This window comes from Trypanosoma melophagium (genome assembly GCF_022059095.1).
Source record: "Trypanosoma melophagium isolate St. Kilda chromosome Unknown ctg21segment0, whole genome shotgun sequence".
In the NCBI taxonomy this organism is placed as follows: Eukaryota; Euglenozoa; class Kinetoplastea; order Trypanosomatida; family Trypanosomatidae; genus Trypanosoma; species Trypanosoma melophagium.
The window spans coordinates 1-17,154 of record NW_027125151.1 but is presented as its reverse complement, the minus strand read 5'-3'; the positions used below and the strand labels follow the sequence as shown (position 1 = coordinate 17,154).

General features: G+C 39.4%; 6 protein-coding genes across 6 annotated transcripts; all 6 read left to right on the top strand.

Annotated features, from left to right (window-relative positions):
* Positions 1-290: 290 nt before the first annotated feature.
* LSM04_005090 (FAM91) lies at positions 291-3,197 on the top strand (the record flags this gene model as incomplete). The annotated part of the gene is made up of 1 exon (XM_067330836.1): positions 291-3,197. The coding sequence occupies one exon, from the start codon at positions 291-293 to the stop codon at positions 3,195-3,197; it is 2,907 nt and encodes a 968-aa protein (XP_067191964.1).
* A 464-nt stretch (positions 3,198-3,661) lies between these two features.
* On the top strand, positions 3,662-6,649 carry LSM04_000353 (Vacuolar sorting protein 39/Transforming growth factor beta receptor-associated domain 2; the record flags this gene model as incomplete). The annotated part of the gene is made up of 1 exon (XM_067330835.1): positions 3,662-6,649. The coding sequence occupies one exon, from the start codon at positions 3,662-3,664 to the stop codon at positions 6,647-6,649; it is 2,988 nt and encodes a 995-aa protein (XP_067191872.1).
* A 267-nt stretch (positions 6,650-6,916) lies between these two features.
* On the top strand, positions 6,917-8,770 carry LSM04_006329 (Protein of unknown function DUF818; the record flags this gene model as incomplete). The annotated part of the gene is made up of 1 exon (XM_067330834.1): positions 6,917-8,770. One exon carries the CDS (start codon positions 6,917-6,919, stop codon positions 8,768-8,770), a length of 1,854 nt encoding a protein of 617 aa, XP_067191988.1.
* A 490-nt stretch (positions 8,771-9,260) lies between these two features.
* LSM04_004742 (uncharacterized protein) lies at positions 9,261-10,652 on the top strand (the record flags this gene model as incomplete). The annotated part of the gene is made up of 1 exon (XM_067330833.1): positions 9,261-10,652. The coding sequence occupies one exon, from the start codon at positions 9,261-9,263 to the stop codon at positions 10,650-10,652; it is 1,392 nt and encodes a 463-aa protein (XP_067191957.1).
* Positions 10,653-11,109: 457 nt separating this feature from the next.
* On the top strand, positions 11,110-12,522 carry LSM04_003533 (tRNA/rRNA methyltransferase; the record flags this gene model as incomplete). The annotated part of the gene is made up of 1 exon (XM_067330832.1): positions 11,110-12,522. One exon carries the CDS (start codon positions 11,110-11,112, stop codon positions 12,520-12,522), a length of 1,413 nt encoding a protein of 470 aa, XP_067191930.1.
* A 408-nt stretch (positions 12,523-12,930) lies between these two features.
* LSM04_007483 (Trans-sialidase) lies at positions 12,931-15,324 on the top strand (the record flags this gene model as incomplete). Its single annotated transcript, XM_067330831.1, has 2 exons — positions 12,931-13,697; positions 14,133-15,324. 2 exons carry the CDS (start codon positions 12,931-12,933, stop codon positions 15,322-15,324), a joined length of 1,959 nt encoding a protein of 652 aa, XP_067192013.1.
* Between the last annotated feature and the right edge of the window lie 1,830 nt (positions 15,325-17,154).

Sequence of the window (17,154 nt, the reverse complement as noted above, 5' to 3'; positions counted from 1 at the left end):
GTTTATGCTTATGTTTTTCTTTTTTTCCTTTTTCACAGAATCTTTGGCTGCCTGTAGAACTTATTGCCTTTTATCTTTACTTTCTGTTATTAAATGTTCTTCTTTTCGTTTTCTTTTTATTGTTATTTCTACTCTCTCCACATTAAGAACTATATAAGAAAGAGGTTCTAGTATAGTTTTTAACTTTATTGCTGTTCCCTTTTTTCCATCATCTACTTTAAATTATAGTATCCGTTTACACGTACCTCCTTTTTCTCCCCTTTCCGCTGCTGTTGTTCGTGTCTAATTAGATGTCTGCCCAGCACCATGCGGTGGGTTTACAGCAGGCGCTGGAGTCGCGTGTGCCGTATAACTCTCTAAGTGCCCCGCTGCGACAGCGTGTGAGTGCGCAGGCATACCAGCTGCACAGTGTCAACTTCGCAGTAATGCGATATCACAGTTATTCTCGACTTCCTGAATTTGTGCGTAATGCCCTCACAGAGGCGAAATATTATGAAATTATGATTATTTACTTGCATGAGAAACTGCAACTTTACCCGTACTTGCACATTAGAAAGATTGTACACTATACAAAGGAGACCCCATTAAGCTATTATAAATCTATGGTAGCAGATTTGCTAAAATCAGAACGTAGCTATGATACACTACCAAATTTTACTGCAGTTGATATACTTAACTGTATCGGTATTGGTCGTAATCAGTACCTTGAGCTTACAAAAGAAGTAAGGAGCAAGTTACGCTGGCACATTAACCGACAGTATGTTAACACACATTTGCCATCGGAAATGTTACCATCTGTATCATTGCCACCTTTCTGGGATGTTTTTGCCGTAGAAGTTTCAACAGAAACATTAAAAAAGTCCTCTCTTAGTTCTGATGACATAATGTTGTATCGTCAAATACTTAGCCGAACTTCTTACATTAATAATAATAATAATAATAATAATAATAATAATAATAATAATAATAATAATAATAATAATACTGGGGTTAATAATAATAGTGGTAGTAATCTTAGTGGTGGTACTTTTACTCGTGGTGGAGTACCTAGTATAGTCACAAGTAGTAACAGCTTTAATTTTATTCAATCATCCCTATATTGCTATGCTTGTGAGTGGCCTCGTATTCCACTTAATAGGTTATACTGTAAAGGATTTGTTTGCGCAACTTTTACTGTAAACTCAGAGGATCAAATTATTGTACCACCTCTTGAACGTTTTGTTATGAATCGTACTTCTGATGATCCTTATGAAGTTTTACTGTATAGAATCCTTGGAACTATTGACAATCGTACATCTTTGAGCTGGTTAGCACAGTTACTTATGCTTGATGAAGCGGATGTTTGCGCTGCTGCACATGTGTATATTAGACTAGGTCTTGCACAACCTAAAACAATTCGAATCCCAGAAGATCTTGCACATTCAAGGGATCGCGTACATGAAACTTGGCGTCATATTGTAAAAGAATACATTCCTGAAGCACCTACTACATCTTATACAGATTCATTAGTACCATCTGCAGACGGTGAATCTGGATTGGTGGGGGAAGGTGCTATGGTTAGTGGTAGTTGCAGTAATAGTAGTAATATTATGGCTGGAGGTCATCCATCAAGACGTGTGGCACTTCTTTACGATGCAAGCCTTACAGGATTTCTTATGATGACAAATTTGAGCGCTGATCCAACTTTTAAACAACTTGCAGTAACATTATTTGAGATTGGGAAATTATCAGAAGAAATGATTGGAAGTTTCATTGATAAACTTGAACAAGTTGATAATTATGCTGAAGACGATCTTGGTGGTGAAGCAGTTAAATACATTCATAGTGTATTATCACTCCGTGAAGTACTTAAAGCACTAAGACGTGTTATAGGACCAGACAAGGAGTGTGGTGTGGATATGCTAAAAGTTGAATCTATAAATGAGTTAGAACCAACTACACGTTACTCTGTTCTCGGACGTAATTATTGGGCATATTTTGTAACATCACCAGTGTCCTATGCGCCACTTATTGACATTGCATTAAATGGTGTATATGGGAGTACAGTTAATCTTATGCCATCGCCGTGGCTGACACTTTATCTTTATACTGTAATGGGATATGGACCACCATCCATTCTTCTACCAATTGGTGCACGTCTATTTGCATGGCCACCGTTCTTACAGGATACAGAAAATAGTACTGCAAAACTGCGTCTTGAACCACTTACAATGGATGCTGAAATTATATATGTGGATTCAGCTTCTTCTCTTATTTTGGTTAATGAGATGACTTCAACGGCACCATTGTTTGTGCAACGTGTAGCTAATTTACCGCTTGTTTCAGTAGAAACAGGTGGATTCCTATTAGAGTCATCTGCACATTTTTCGATTTCTGTAATGGTGCCATTCACTGCATCTGATGATGAGGCAGTAGAACTCTTACAGACGGCTGTGCAGAGACAGAAACGAATAACAAATGTTTCTTTTATAGATGCTGATGCGTGTGAAGGTAACGCAGCAGTAGCATGTTTTATGGAATGCTTTCAAAAGGCGGTTAAAACATTGCATTTACATGACTCATTCGGATGTTTCACTTTTCAGATTTCTCTTCATGAAGTTATTTCAAAAAGAGTAAAAACAAATTCTACTCTCAATTCCACTACCACAACAACGAGGAATCCTACAACAACGATGTCAGAAGGGTTTTCTCCACCACCTTCAACATTATCATTAGAGACTAAGACAACGCCTGTTGATACCACAAATTTTGTAGAAACAACAGAAACAGCAACATTAAGAACAAGAGATGAGAAGAAAGGATCTGTAGTTCTTTATTCTATTGATGAAGTATTTATTGTTGACATTGGTTTGGGAATTCCTTTAACAGATCGACAATGCTGCTCACTGATGGTGGGTCACTTAGAGGATCTCTTAAATGAAGCTCGCACCGAAAGACACAATGAGGCGATGCGGCATCTCGCTAGTAATTTTGGAGATTTTCTTGAGCGGTACTCACAATTGACGCAAACAGAACGGGAAAAGATGGCGTTGCAGTCTACTGCTATAACAGGACCTACAACACAGATGCATATTAGACGCCTAGGTGAAGGGGGTAATGGGGGGGCACCATTTCCAAATGCGATGGTTCTCTTCGATGGCAAAACTCTTTCTCTCATAGATGACTGGAACCCTCTTGTAGAGTTGTGGAACGTCTAAAGAAGGCTGTGTAAATGATGAAGAAAGAAAAAGAAAAGAAAAGCAAGAAAAAGAATATTTGCTGTTGGTGCGTTTTGTAGAATAAATGGTTCTTGTTTTCTCATTGCCATTGTTTTTATTTATTTAATTTATTTGTGATTAGAATGACTTTACTATTCCTTTTATTTTGCACTTGATAGCGGAAAGGAACCATTAAGAGGCATTTAATACACACAAAAAGAAAGGGATACATATATATTACCTGAATAAAATAGGAATAGTGTAAAGAAGTAGACAAAAACGCACACGCAGAAAGCGAAAAAAAGGGAGAGAGAGATAAGGGTATAAAAAAAGCAGATCGACTGACAGACATACATTTTTGGGGCGGTGAAGATTATTATTATTATTATTATTATTATTATTATTATTATTATTATTATTATTATTATTATTATTATTTGTTTTTTTTCTTTACTAATCTGGGAATGTTGCATGAAGCATTCCGTTTGCATGAACTCAAACAGAAGTTACCGTATAAAATTGAGTCTATAGCTACTTCTGGAAATAATTTTTTTCTTGGTACCAATGATGGAAAGCTTATTGTCTATGAAGTAAGTACGGATGGCAGCTGTGATACACAGTGTGTCTATATTCATACTTCCAAGCGTAAACAACCCATTCGCATGATAGTCCCTATAGTAGAAAAGGAGATTCTACTCGCTCTGGCTGGTGACATTATTGTGCTACATCACCTTCCTCATTTCAGCCGAACCCACTTGGATGATCTTCCGGAGGATCGCCTGCCGGAGCTTGGGGTTGTGCGTGGGGCCAAGGACGTTGTGGGGCTGCACCTCAAGCGGCAGCGGGGCACCTTCAGCATGGCGGTGCTGCAGCGCAGGAGGATTGCGGTGTACGACTACCACGACGGGCCGCGGTCCTTCGAGTTGGTGCGGGACGGACTGGCGGCGCCGGACGGGGCCCGGGCGGTTCTTTGGGCGGGGCGTCGACTTCTTCTCGCCGGCCGCCGCGGCTACGCCCTGCTGGACCCCGCCGCTCCCGGCACGATGGGCGCCGGCGGAGGCCTCCCCGTCCCCCTTTCTTCTTCTTTCTCCTCTTCTTCGATGGCCGCCCCGCGACTTCTCTCGCTCGACCCCGTCCCGGAGGTCCTCCTCGGCGACGTCCGCGCACTTCATGACGGCAGCCCCGTCCCGGGAACCGCCGCCATCCACGCCCCACCCCCACCAGCAAGCGCAACATACGTACACCCCTTTCTTCTTACAGCAAGTGACGCAACCGGTATAGAGGTACACATACCGTTCCTCAACACACAAACAGAGGCAACAGCATCCACACTTTGTCAGAGCATAAACATCAAAAATGTAGATCGTCTATCACAAAGGCCATTCGCTGATTTTGATGCAAGGTTACCCTCCCGTGAAACACAACCAGATGCGCTGGGAAAGGATATTACTATCGCCGTCAGTACAACCAGTAGCACAGTTTATCTCCTCGAAGAGGTTCCCATACGGGAGCAAATCACTGGACTCGCCTCAATGAAATACTTTGAAACAGGATTACTTCTTTCTCAACTCTGTATTAATGAGGTAGATCAGTTAACTGTTAATAGTCTTAAGACACAATTTGCACTCTGGAGTTTTACTGTAAAAAGGGATTTTGAAGCTGCTATGTTACGTTTCCGCGACGCAGATGTTGATCCACGTCTCGTGATAAATCTTTTTCCAGGTTTTCTTACACAACGGGAAAGAGAAACATGGCAACCACCAAAAGAATATACAAAATCACTCGATACAACCGAGTTGGCACCCCACATGCAAGAAGCTGTTACAGCTTTTCTTGATTACGCTATACCAATGCGACGAGAAATTGTAACATCAGAGAAAAATGCATTATTGTTACTTGAAGCCATTGATACTGCCATCTTAAAGGCATATGTGGTGACTGGACAGGAGCAACAATTACTTCATTTTCTTAGTGAGGGAAATACATGCTCTCTCACTGAGGCGGAGGTGTTTTTGGCAGATAGTGAAGAGTGGGTGGCCTTAGTAGCACTATGGTACCGATATAAACAACACAATAGAGTTCTTGGTTTACTCTATTTACTTGGTACAACAGGAGAACAAGTTTCATTAGAGTCTAATATCTTACTCTCACCTCCTCAAGAAAATCTATATTTTGATTCTAAGATATTACACGTACTTGAACAAGTTTTATCTTCTTCTCTTATTGGGGGAAATAGTAACAGTGATTTCACTTCACAAAATGTTTTTTTAAAACTTCTCACTAATATTTTAGTAAATGTAGAAAAATCAGAGAAGTTATTCTTCCTCCGTCGTTGCGTTGGTGTCGTCACAACAATCCGGTACGTACAGATGTTATCGTGGAGTGAAAAAGATATTGTTGTTTTAATTAAGCAGTATACACCATGGATTCTGGCAAACCTTCCTCCACATTGGTCTGTCACTATGTTCCCTCCATCAATAATACAGGTACAATATCACACCACAGTTCTCCAAATTTTGAGTACTGATATGAGTAAAATAGGATGCGTAGGGAGTCAAGAGCGTGTAGTTGAATGGCTTTCATTGCTATTTGGTGATGCTTGCAATACTTGTAAGGACGCAGTCATGCATAATGCATACTGGGAAAATTTGGCACAATTGTTGCTAACAGATTCTACTGTATTGGAACAAGAAGGAAAAGTAAAGCAAGATGAAAAAGAACAAAAACGAGAAGAAGAACAAAAAATATTATGGCGACGACGGCTAGATGACTTTCTTCGAGTCTCACGCTATACAGATGTAGTAAAAGCAAAGTTATTTTTTGAGCAGCCTGATGTAAAAAAACATGCATATACCGAGTGTGCTATTATTTATCAAAGACTAAAGCTACACGAAGAGGCTATTCGCATGTTTCTATATGAGGCAAAACAACTAAAAGAAGCCCAAGATTATGCGACACAGGTTAGTCGTGATGGAGAAGATGCCTTCTGTGTGCTGCTGCGACTTTTGCTAGATCCAGGTGATACACAAGCACCTCCTCTATTGGAGGATGCCATTGCGATCATCAACTCATGTGAAGGGGCCGATCCGCTAACAGTGTTACCCATGTTTCCCGATAATACACCTATTGATGCTATAGCTGATTTTATGCAACACTCACTTCGTGATGCATCTACACGGAGTCATAACGCTGCTATTTATGCCAATATTCTCGAGGCTCGCATACATCAGGCAGAACGAACACTTGCACGAGAACGATCTAGGCGTGCAGTGATGGATTTAGGAACGTGTTGTGCTGTATGTGATAAGAAACTTCGTCCTGGTATTGTTTTTATGCTATTTCCAAATGGTGTAATAGTACACCAAGCATGCATGGAAGATGAACATATTTGTCCAGTAACACATGAAGACTTTCTTCGTGATATTGAACCAACTGTTCGGGCGGCGTTTTAGCTCCTCTTCATAAGTGTTAAGCGGAAAAAGATGGGATAAACGATTTTATTATTATTATTATTATTATTATTATTATTATTATTATTATTATTATTATTATTTTGTTTCATCTTTTGCTTGTAATTTCCTTTCATTTTTATTTTTTACTCCTTTTGTTTTGTGTGAATTTGAAAGTGAATGACAACTCGTTAGTATGACTACTGTGTAATTTTCTTTCTCTCTCTCTCTCTCTCTCTTTGAAACTGTGTATGGAATTACAGTAGAGGGATGGCAACTTTTTTTGGGTCTATCGTTAAGTCCATTATACTCCCAAAGCCGTCCCCAAGTTATAACACAGCTGTCCATCCTGGAAAACTGGTACATATACCAAGAGTTGATTGGAAGACAAGGAAAGAGAATGGTACCTTTACGTATGGACTTTTACTAATTGATCCAACGGCGAAGTATATTGTCATCTATGCCCACATGAATGCAGTTGATATGGGGATGATGTTTGATGAGCTCTCATACCTGAGTAAACGAGCATCTGCATCGGTGCTACTCTTTGAATACACAGGCTATGGTATTTCACATGGTGAGACAACGGAGAAATCTATAAATGAAGACATGCTATCTGCATACTGCTACGCTATTCGATATCTCCATGTACCAGCAAATCGAATTGTTATAATGGGTCGATCTATAGGAACAGGTCCATCAGCACAATTATGTGCTGCAATGCAGGATGAAGATGATACTCCAGCATTGCTTGTAATACAATCTCCTTTTACCTCTTTAAAAGAATGTGCAAATGAAATTGCACGAAATGTTGGTTCAATTGTACGTTTTCTAGGATACGACTGGTTTCGTACTATAGATGTAATTGCCCAAGTTCGTTGTCCTGTTATTATACATCATGGTAGTCTTGATGATGTTGTACCCTTTGAACATGCTGAGCGAATTAAACGTGCTATTGAAGAAGCATCTCCTCCAGGTATTGTGGAGTTGCATGTGGAAGAATGCAAACACAATGACCTTCCTGCTACCAATGCTGCCCGTATTATCGACAAGAAACTTCGAGAATTAGGACAAGAAAGATGTCTACAACTGAAATATAAGCCACATTTGATAGTTAATCCTCCTATATATGAATACCTTTTTTACGTACAGGAAAAACATATAACTACTATTGATGCTTTATTGTATCACTGGAATGAGACACTAAAAATTGGTTCTTTAATGTATAAACGAGAAAAGCTACATATTCTATTGGTTGCAAGTGTATCACTCTTTGCAATGAGATGTGCACAGATGTGGCAGTGTTATACAGGGAGTTGGAAACGATACCATGCTGCAGAGACGAGTTTTGAGGGTTTACTTTGCAATAAAGAAGAATTTATTAATCGTTGTTTGGCGTGTTGGGGAAGTCCTCTAGGTATTTTTATTGGAACAGAAGGAAATCCTGTTTTTAACAAACTTTTTGGTGCACATCTTAAAGCTGATATAGTCTCAGATAATGAGTCTAGTATACCTTCATTTATGATGTTTAATGATCGATTGGCGTATTTGACAGTTGCAGAACTTGAATTTACTCCTGGTTTAATGAAAAGTGTTGTAGCCGCAGTTTCCACAGCTCCAAAAATCACAGAAGACGGAGATAGAATAAATGTTTTTATTCAAAAAGAAATCGCAACACGTATACAGACAGAATGTGAACGTCTTGTAGGTTTTCTAGATGATAATGAGTGGGATAATCTCCTCCTCCTGTTGCTTAACTTTAATACAGCTGCTCCATCATTTTTGAGCAGCAAATCTTTTCACTTTTACAGTGAATCCACCTCAGCAAATGCTGGAGTGATTTCCCAACACCATAAGAAGGAGTCTATAGCAGATGTAGAAGAGTGGCTGCGGCCATGGTTAGTTAGTCCAAAGGTGCGGAGTTGTTTAGGTGCAGAAGTACCATGGGATTACTATTTGCTCAAAGCACGCCTGTGTGTTCAAGAGAATAATTCATTGGGGAGTGAAACGTCCTGGAAGGATGCAAAGCAGATCGTAGATAGCTGGCAAGTGGTTGCAGACATTCATCGTCTATTCAATACGTACTCACGACGTTGCATTCGCCCTACTTTCCTCTCGGTTTAACAAAAATAAAAAAAAAACAAAACAAAAAAACAGAAGAAATAGCAAAGAGAAAGAAGAGTGAAAGAAAATGTAGAAGGGGTATCATTTGACTAAATTAGTTACACCACACGCACACACAAACACAAATGAAAACAAAGAAACAAGGAAGCACCACTTCGTTCAATTCTCTTGCGTTTTAGTACTTGTGTAAGGTCTCTTCATCACTTTTGTTTTCATATATATATATATATATATATATATAATTTGCTTTACCATCCTTGCTTTTTTGTTTTTGCTATGTTTTCTCTTTGTTTAACGCCTTTATTATTATTATTATTATTATTATTATTATTATTATTATTATTATTATTATTATTATTATTATTATTATTATTATTATTATTATTATTATTATTATTATTATTATTATTATTATTATTATTTTCTAGTCATATATAGAAAATAAACAAGAACAAGAGAAATAGTAATACAACAATAGATCGTGTACCTTATGCGAAATCCTTATAATGGTAAAGGACGTAGTCCTTGCTCACTATCTAGCTCAGATTCACTGCGTGCTGGTGAAGGATCATTTAGCAAGGATTCTATCCTACAGTTGATGGAAATACTTTCCACACCGAGAGAATCCGGCGGATTTGGCAGTTCACTGCGCTATTGTGATGTTGGGTTGCTGTTGAAGCAACTCGGCTGTACGTGGAGTACGGAGCGCATTGATGATTGCTGGTATGACATGGTTCATGGACGACCAGACGGTGTAGTGAATGACATGGAATGGGCCGCACAATGTATTTATAACTATATGCAAGGGAAATGGATAGAATTAGCACCACAACGACTCAACAGTGCGATGATGTTTGAAGACTGTGGTGGCTCAACAACGGTACTTTCACTAACCCCTGAGCGAGTTGTTTCTGTTCTATCACCTGAATCTCGTCCTGATATCCCTGATGTTCCTTTATCATCGTCATCATCATCGACATCAACAACATCATCAAAAGCAACGACATCGCTGCTCCATCGAAAGCCAATACGGCAACGAGAAGAAAAGGATCAACAAAATGTGGCGCGAGATGCTGCAGCGATAGATGGTCATTCCGTTGATTCCGAAAAACCACGCTATGCTTCGCCAACACTTTCAAGTATACAACGAACTCGCTCGGTTTCTGCGCTATCGCGGCAGAATAAAGGGAAAAGAGTGGTTACCTCTACATCAGCTGTTAATCTTTCTCCGCGAAAGAGACGCTTATCACCACCACAGAGTAGTGAAGTTTTTCAACGACTTATAGAAGATGCAAAAAATAGAAAAAATAGAGCATCAACAACAACAACGACTTCACCACCAGAGGCAAACACAACCCCATTATACACCAAGACAAATATAGAGAGATTAGATCGTCCTTCTTCATCCAAATTAATTCCACGTCGTCCATCACCTAATACGTGTCGCTGGATCAAACCCACAAAATCGTATGAGGCGAAACTGATCCCAGAACCACCATTAATGGATCGCTTAGAAGCTGCGGTGGCTACGCCTCTTGTTGAAAGACAAGAACCGCGTGGACCATCGGCGTTTGTGCCGCCGGGATACGTCGAGGCTGTGGCGCGCCTTCGCAGATTTGCCGCATCACGCGAGCACCACCAGGCGTTTGTGGACTCGCTGCGCCGTACATCACCCACAACTCCTTCAGTGGCGGTGCAGAGTCCTATTCTGCGACTGCCAATGCAGGATGATGTTGGGAAGAAAAAAATAGTTGTTGATGTTCGTCTGGCGACTTCTCCGCGTTCGCGTCATCTTCTCTTTCCACGGGATATACCGTTTGATGACCCCTCACGTGTGGTAATTCAAAATGTATTGCGTGAAACACGAATGCGATGCCGATAGAAACTAAATTAAGTCGTTAGCAAAGCTATTAAAGAGCGAATGATAACATATATATATATATATATCTAATAATAATAATAATAATAATAATAATAATAATAATAATAATAATAATAATAATAATAATAATAATAATAATAATAATAAACAAGATTTGCCTTAATTCTTTTTTCTCATTTTCTTTTTGTTTCTTTCTTAGTATGCGGACCATTACTGTATTTGTTTTTGTAATTTTATTTTCTTGTTTGCTTATCACGTTTTATGGTTTCTTGTTTTCAATCATATTACCCGATCTTTTGGGTATTTCCTATTTTGCATTTCTTATTGTTCCCGAGTGACGTGAACTCTTTCTTCTATCAGTAGTTGGGGAGGGGCACCACAGGTGAAGAAGCACACACGTGCACATACACAGACAAAAAAAAAGAAAACAAAAAAGAAAAGGGATTTAAGTCTCATAATGTGGCGTTCGCGTTACTATCTTCTTAAGAAGGATTTCGATGCGTGGGCATACAACATCTTTTGGCCGCAAGAAAAGTCATTTTTGCCATTGCTTGGATTTGCGAGTTTAACTGTGGAGGATATCAAATTTGCATATAACGCATGGTGTCTTTTACGCCTAGCGATGTTTTATGGATGTGAACACCCCAAAGTTCTTAGTTCCCTTGTAAATACGACTCCATCAATGAATATTGCATTCGGTGGGAATCGAGTGTTTTATATGCACGCTGAGGTGGCGGCTAGATTATCACAAAAGAAGATAAAGGTCGCACTAACTCCTTCTCATCCACAGGCACAACCTTTGCAGAACTTCCCATGGCAACAGGTAATATATGCAGCACAAGGGGGACGCAAAGAGATTGAACAATATAACAACAGTGGAGTAGAAATTGTGCTGGGAATGGAAAATGGATTATCAGAAAGTATTATTGAACAATGTGACTACTGTGTTTACATTCCACAGTATGGTTCCATTGGTTCACTTTCAATGCTTTCGGCAATGGCAATCGTTGTGCACTCTGCTCACTCTGCACAACACGTAGATAGTACAAACATGGCCCAATCGCTGTTTTCAAAAACATCACAAGGCCACATGCCGCTTAGCAATGGTATTGGGAAAGAAAATGAGGGGAAACAGCTTCCTCATGAAAAAGATCTTATTTGTTTTTCTAATGATAAAATTGTGAAAATTCTAGAGGCTAGACGCTTCTCCTACAAGATGCAACTCTCTCTTATGATATATAACGAGTTTGGAGACCGTAACATTGGAGCGATAATGCGTAATGCCAACGCTTTTAACTGTGAAAAAATGATTGTGTTGAATCGTAAGAAATTTAGCAGACGTGGAGCTGTTGGCACTCAACATTTATTGCAAACTTTGTTTTACGAAGGAGTTGGGGATGCAGACTGCTGCAAAGATCTGGATGGATACATTATATGGGTGCTTTATCAGTATTACCCTTACCTTAAGATTCATAATGCACCTACAAATAATAAAGAATCTACTTTTATTAGGCCAGAAAATACCCATTTACAGAAATGGTTAAAAAACCACCATTGTGTACATAAAGAACATCCAATGTTGGATTCTGGTGACATTGAACATTTAATTGGTTCTGAGGTATATCTTGATGATAGTACTTCTCTCTACAATGCTGTTAACAATGCTTTAAATGCGGGATACCGTGGTATCATGCTAGCTGTTCCAGAGGAAGGTGTTTCACCACATCCTGAAATTCTTAAGAAAGCACAGCGAGTTGTATACATGATTCATCCTAATCATCTTACGCACGAAGTTCAGCGGGGTCTTAACGGGGCACTTTCTTCTGCAGTTGCACTGGAACGTATTAGAACTGCAATAGACAATCTTTAAATCTATTATTATCGTTTAAAATGATATTATGATAATTTATTCTTCACTATTGTTAATATATTTGTTTCGCCAATCTGGATACTACATGGCATAACTTTCTTTTTCAAGAAGTTGGGTAATAGACGATAATGGAAATTTTGCTGGGATTCTAGCTTTTTTTTTTCTTAACCATTTTCAAATATTGTGATTGACTAGGCTAAGCTACAAACACTACTTTGCAATTTTATAGCCTTGAAAGTAATCACTAGCCGTAACACATACACAAACAAGTACTTCTTGGCATTCACTATAATTATTCAATAACCTCTTCAGCCTGACGAAAAAAGAACGAGAAGCCAGTAAGAAAGGAAGGACTGGGGAGGCAAAGAAGCACAGTGAGAGAGAGAAAGAGAAGAAAGGAGAACAGCAATGAAATACGAAATGCCCCACTCTCTGTTTGTTGTACTGGTTCTCTTACTGATGTGTTGCATCGGTGGGTATGCACAAAATGGAGCTCAGCAAGAAGTTGGCGGTGGTGTTTATGAAAGAGCCCCACCTCCCAGATTGGAAGAGAAAATGATGCCGGGACATGAACAACTGCAACCATTACAACAACGTATAAAAGCACTAGAAGAAAAACAAATTAGAGAAAGAGGATCAGCATCATCTACTAATTCTGCAGAGTTTTTCTTCTTTCCATTTCATGGTGCTCATGTTGTGGAGTATGCGAACGGTGAACTGTTGGCGATTTATGCTGCTGCTGTGGGACATTTTATTAAAGAGAAGGATGAATTCGTCGAATTTTTGGGACAAGATATGAATAACAATGGAGTGTGGAGTGAAACCCAAGTAAAGATTTTCGGTCTCAATACAGATCAATACGTTAAAGATCTCGAGAAACATAAACCTCATGGTAACCCTCGGGCTGTGGTTGCTCTTGTGGAAGACAACGTCCATCCAGGCCAAGAAAACTCTGTTCTTCGCATTGTGTGGATGACTACTCTTAAAGCTAAAACCGAAAAGTATTCATTGAGTTACACCTCTTTCAATCTTAAATTTCCTTTTAAGAATGGAATAACAACGGTTCCACGATTTCCGGCTAACGAGAATATACCAATTTTGACAATGAAAAAAGGTACCTTTGTGTTTCCTTTGCATTTTTTTATGGGGAATAACGAGGCGAGATCGACAGTTATGTATTACACATCCCACAATAAACAGTGGAATATTGGTGGTTTGGTTGACGAAGGTACTTTTAATCCCGCTATTGTCGAGTGGAAGGAAGGCAACTTGATGATGTTTGCACACCATAACAGCGGCTGCTACAGAGTGTATGAGTCCACTGATTTGGGAAAGACATGGAAAGAGTCTACCAGTACACTATCCCGTGTGTGGGCTACCCCCACTGTACAAGCTGGTTATGAAGGTAAAAAAAACTTTATTACTGCAACGATTGCTGGGAAAGATGTCATTTTTTTTCTGCAGTTTGTGGATTCTGGAAAGATCGAACTCCATCTGTGGGTCACCGACAAGACACATATTTATCACGTTTACGTGATGGAGAGTGATAACAGAAGGAGTCCCTGTACCTTGGTGTTCAACTATAAGAAATTGTACTGCATGCACAATAGTCCAGAGAAAGGTTATAATGTTATTTCTGTGGATCTAACCACCAATATGGAGGAAATTAAGAAGGTGCTAACCAAGTGGACTGAACAGGACAAGGCCTTGTCTGGTAACGATTGTACATCATCTGATAAGTGCAAATATCCTATTCCCACCACTGGACTGGTGGGCTATTTATCTGGAAAGAGCGATGAGAAAGGAAAATGGAATGATGAATACCACTCTGTGAATGCTGATGTAAGTGGTGTAACAAAGAATCTTCCTAATGGTTTGACGTTCAACGGTCTTGGTGCAGGAGCAAAGTGGTCCGTAAGCAGTGGTAGAGCAGCGTGGGAGTATTGTTTTGCAAACCACGGTTTTACTCTTGCGGCGACGGTGACTATCCATGCGGCAACAGAGAACAACACTCCTTTATTGGGTGTGAAACTAAAAAATCCTGGCCGCAGTATTCTTTTTGGGGTGTCGTACAATAATGACAATACATGGAGCACAACAAGCAAGGGCAATGAAAGGAAAGCTGAAATACCTAAATGGGAAGTGGGGAAGGAATATTCTGTGATATTGACATTTGAGAACGGCAACGGCTCTGCGTATATAAATGGTACTCGTATAGATTTGGGAATTGACTTAAAAATCGCAGAAGACGAAGAAATTGCCCACTTTTACTTTGGTGCCTACAGTGAAGAGAATACTTACAGAGAAACTGAGGAAGTAAAGTTCCATGTCAATATAACCGTGAAAGATGTTTTGCTATACAACCGTGGGCTTCTTTCCACCGAAATTGATGCAGTGGTTAAAAACAAGGCGAATGTTTTGTTGTCGAAAAAGGATGCGAATAAAGTTTCAGAGCAAGCAACAATAACAACAAAAGCAACAGCATCAATAACAACAAAAGCAACAGCATCAATAACAACAAAAGCAACAGCATCAATAACAACAGCAAAAGCAACAGCTTCTTCACAGACCTCTACTACCAGCACTGCAGCCGGAGCGACTCCAACGGATGGCACTACTTCCGGACCTCAGCCAACTAAGATCACAGAGAATACGAACAGTGGAGGGGAAGTGAATTCGCAGATCACCTTTCAAGGTGCGAATACCCACCAAGACACTATTGATGGCACTGTTCGTGTATATGGATATGGATTACCGCTGCTTCTGCTGGGAGTGTGGGTTTTTGCAACTGTTATCACATAGATACGTGTGCAATTGCGTGAGTATGGTTTCCGCTTGGGCTTGTTTCCATCAGTAAGTGAAAATTGCTGCCCATAGTGTGGACCCTTTTCTTTTTTAATTGTTTTTGCTTTCTTGATGCTTTTCCTTGTGTTCAGCACCATTGAATTCTTTCTTTTTTGTTTCTGGAAAATTAACTGTTTGCTACAATGTATGGAGTCCAGGTATTCGAACTCAGCATCCCTTTATTTGTCCACACACGATGCTTGATTTTGACGACCTCACCTTTTGGAGGGTGCGGATGAATTAGAGAAATAAATGAACAGAACGAAGGCCGCACTGTGTGTGAATGATGTGTGACTGGGCAGAGATTCGATGGGATGATATTAAATAAACATTTTTTTTTTATGTGTGGTTGGTAAAAATGCTTTTTTTTAAATCAATCTTTGTGTGTGTGTGCGCGCTTTTTACTATAGGGTTTGGTCTAATGATTTCTTTATTGGGGTGATATTATCAGTAGGGATAGTTTTCTTTTCTAGGCAGAATAGTGCCCATGGATGTATCGTTGTTATGATGTCCGAATAAGCTGCCTTCTTTGTTAGGTGTATTTGTTAACATGGTTTTTTTTTCTTTTTTCTTTATACCTCCCACCATTATGTACGCTGCTTCAAAGTAGATGAATGGAGATTGTACATGAACATTTTTATGGTTTAAGAGGGCTTACTTTTGATTGCTGTATTCTTTGCTGGAACTGGATCATTCTGGAGAAGTCCAAAGAGTGTTGTGTTTTTTTTTTTCTGCATGTGGAATGAAATAAGTAATGCAAAGGGAGAGCCAATGGTGCTGGTTAACAATATATCTCTGCTATTGCAATCTTTCTCTTCACATGGGTATTCCCACAATAGTTGGTTGCCGTATTCTGATTGCACATATATGCGCGTATTTGTGTGTGGACACAACCTATGGATGAATTGGCATGTATATTGCATAGTTGTTTTGCTGCATTACCTACTGTAAGCCAGAGCATTTATTATTATTTCTCTGCAAATTAATAGTTATCTGACCAAATTGTGGTAGGGGAATTAGTTGGTTAACTATTAACAGTAGCCGTAAAGAATAAATGATAGTGGTCTGAAAAAAAAAGGACATGGTGTTGGTGTCTTGTTTTGAGACTCTTGTACTGCATTCGTCTGGTGTAGGTACGTTAAGGGACAGTGGAGGATTTTTTTTTTTTTGGTTGCCTTCTGGATAGTTGTTATTAAGGTGTTAGGAAGTGAGAGAGTGTGGTCGTCTATTCCTGTGGGTTGCTATTACTATTATGAAACCATGTGGGAATTGAGCCGTCTAGTCCTGTATTTCTTGGATACATTTGTTATCGATTGAACCAAAACAAGGGATATGCATTATGCATTACAGGAACAGGGAATTGTAAGAGTCATGCCACAATGGGAATCTACATTAAAATGATCCTTCCACTACTGCTTATTGTGGATGATGACATGGTGATAGCAGTGATGAGGTGGATGTGTAACTCCAAGGTAATGTAGAGACAGAGTTAGGGAACAGTGATGAATGGAATGAAGGATATCTGATTTCACTGTGGTCACGGTGTGGAGAACAATAGTACGAGGAAGACATCAAATGATGAATGGAACTATGATGTCAGTAAAAAATAATCATGAGAAGAGATTTAAAAGAAAGCAGAATAATTATAACGATTTTACATTGAAAAATATGGCATCTTGTTTTCCCTTCGTGATGTCTGTGCTATTTTTATAGGTTGTGTATCAGATGCACTGGTAGTCAGTGAGGGGATGTAAGCTTTTTTAATACCAGCTACTGCACTCTCTCGTT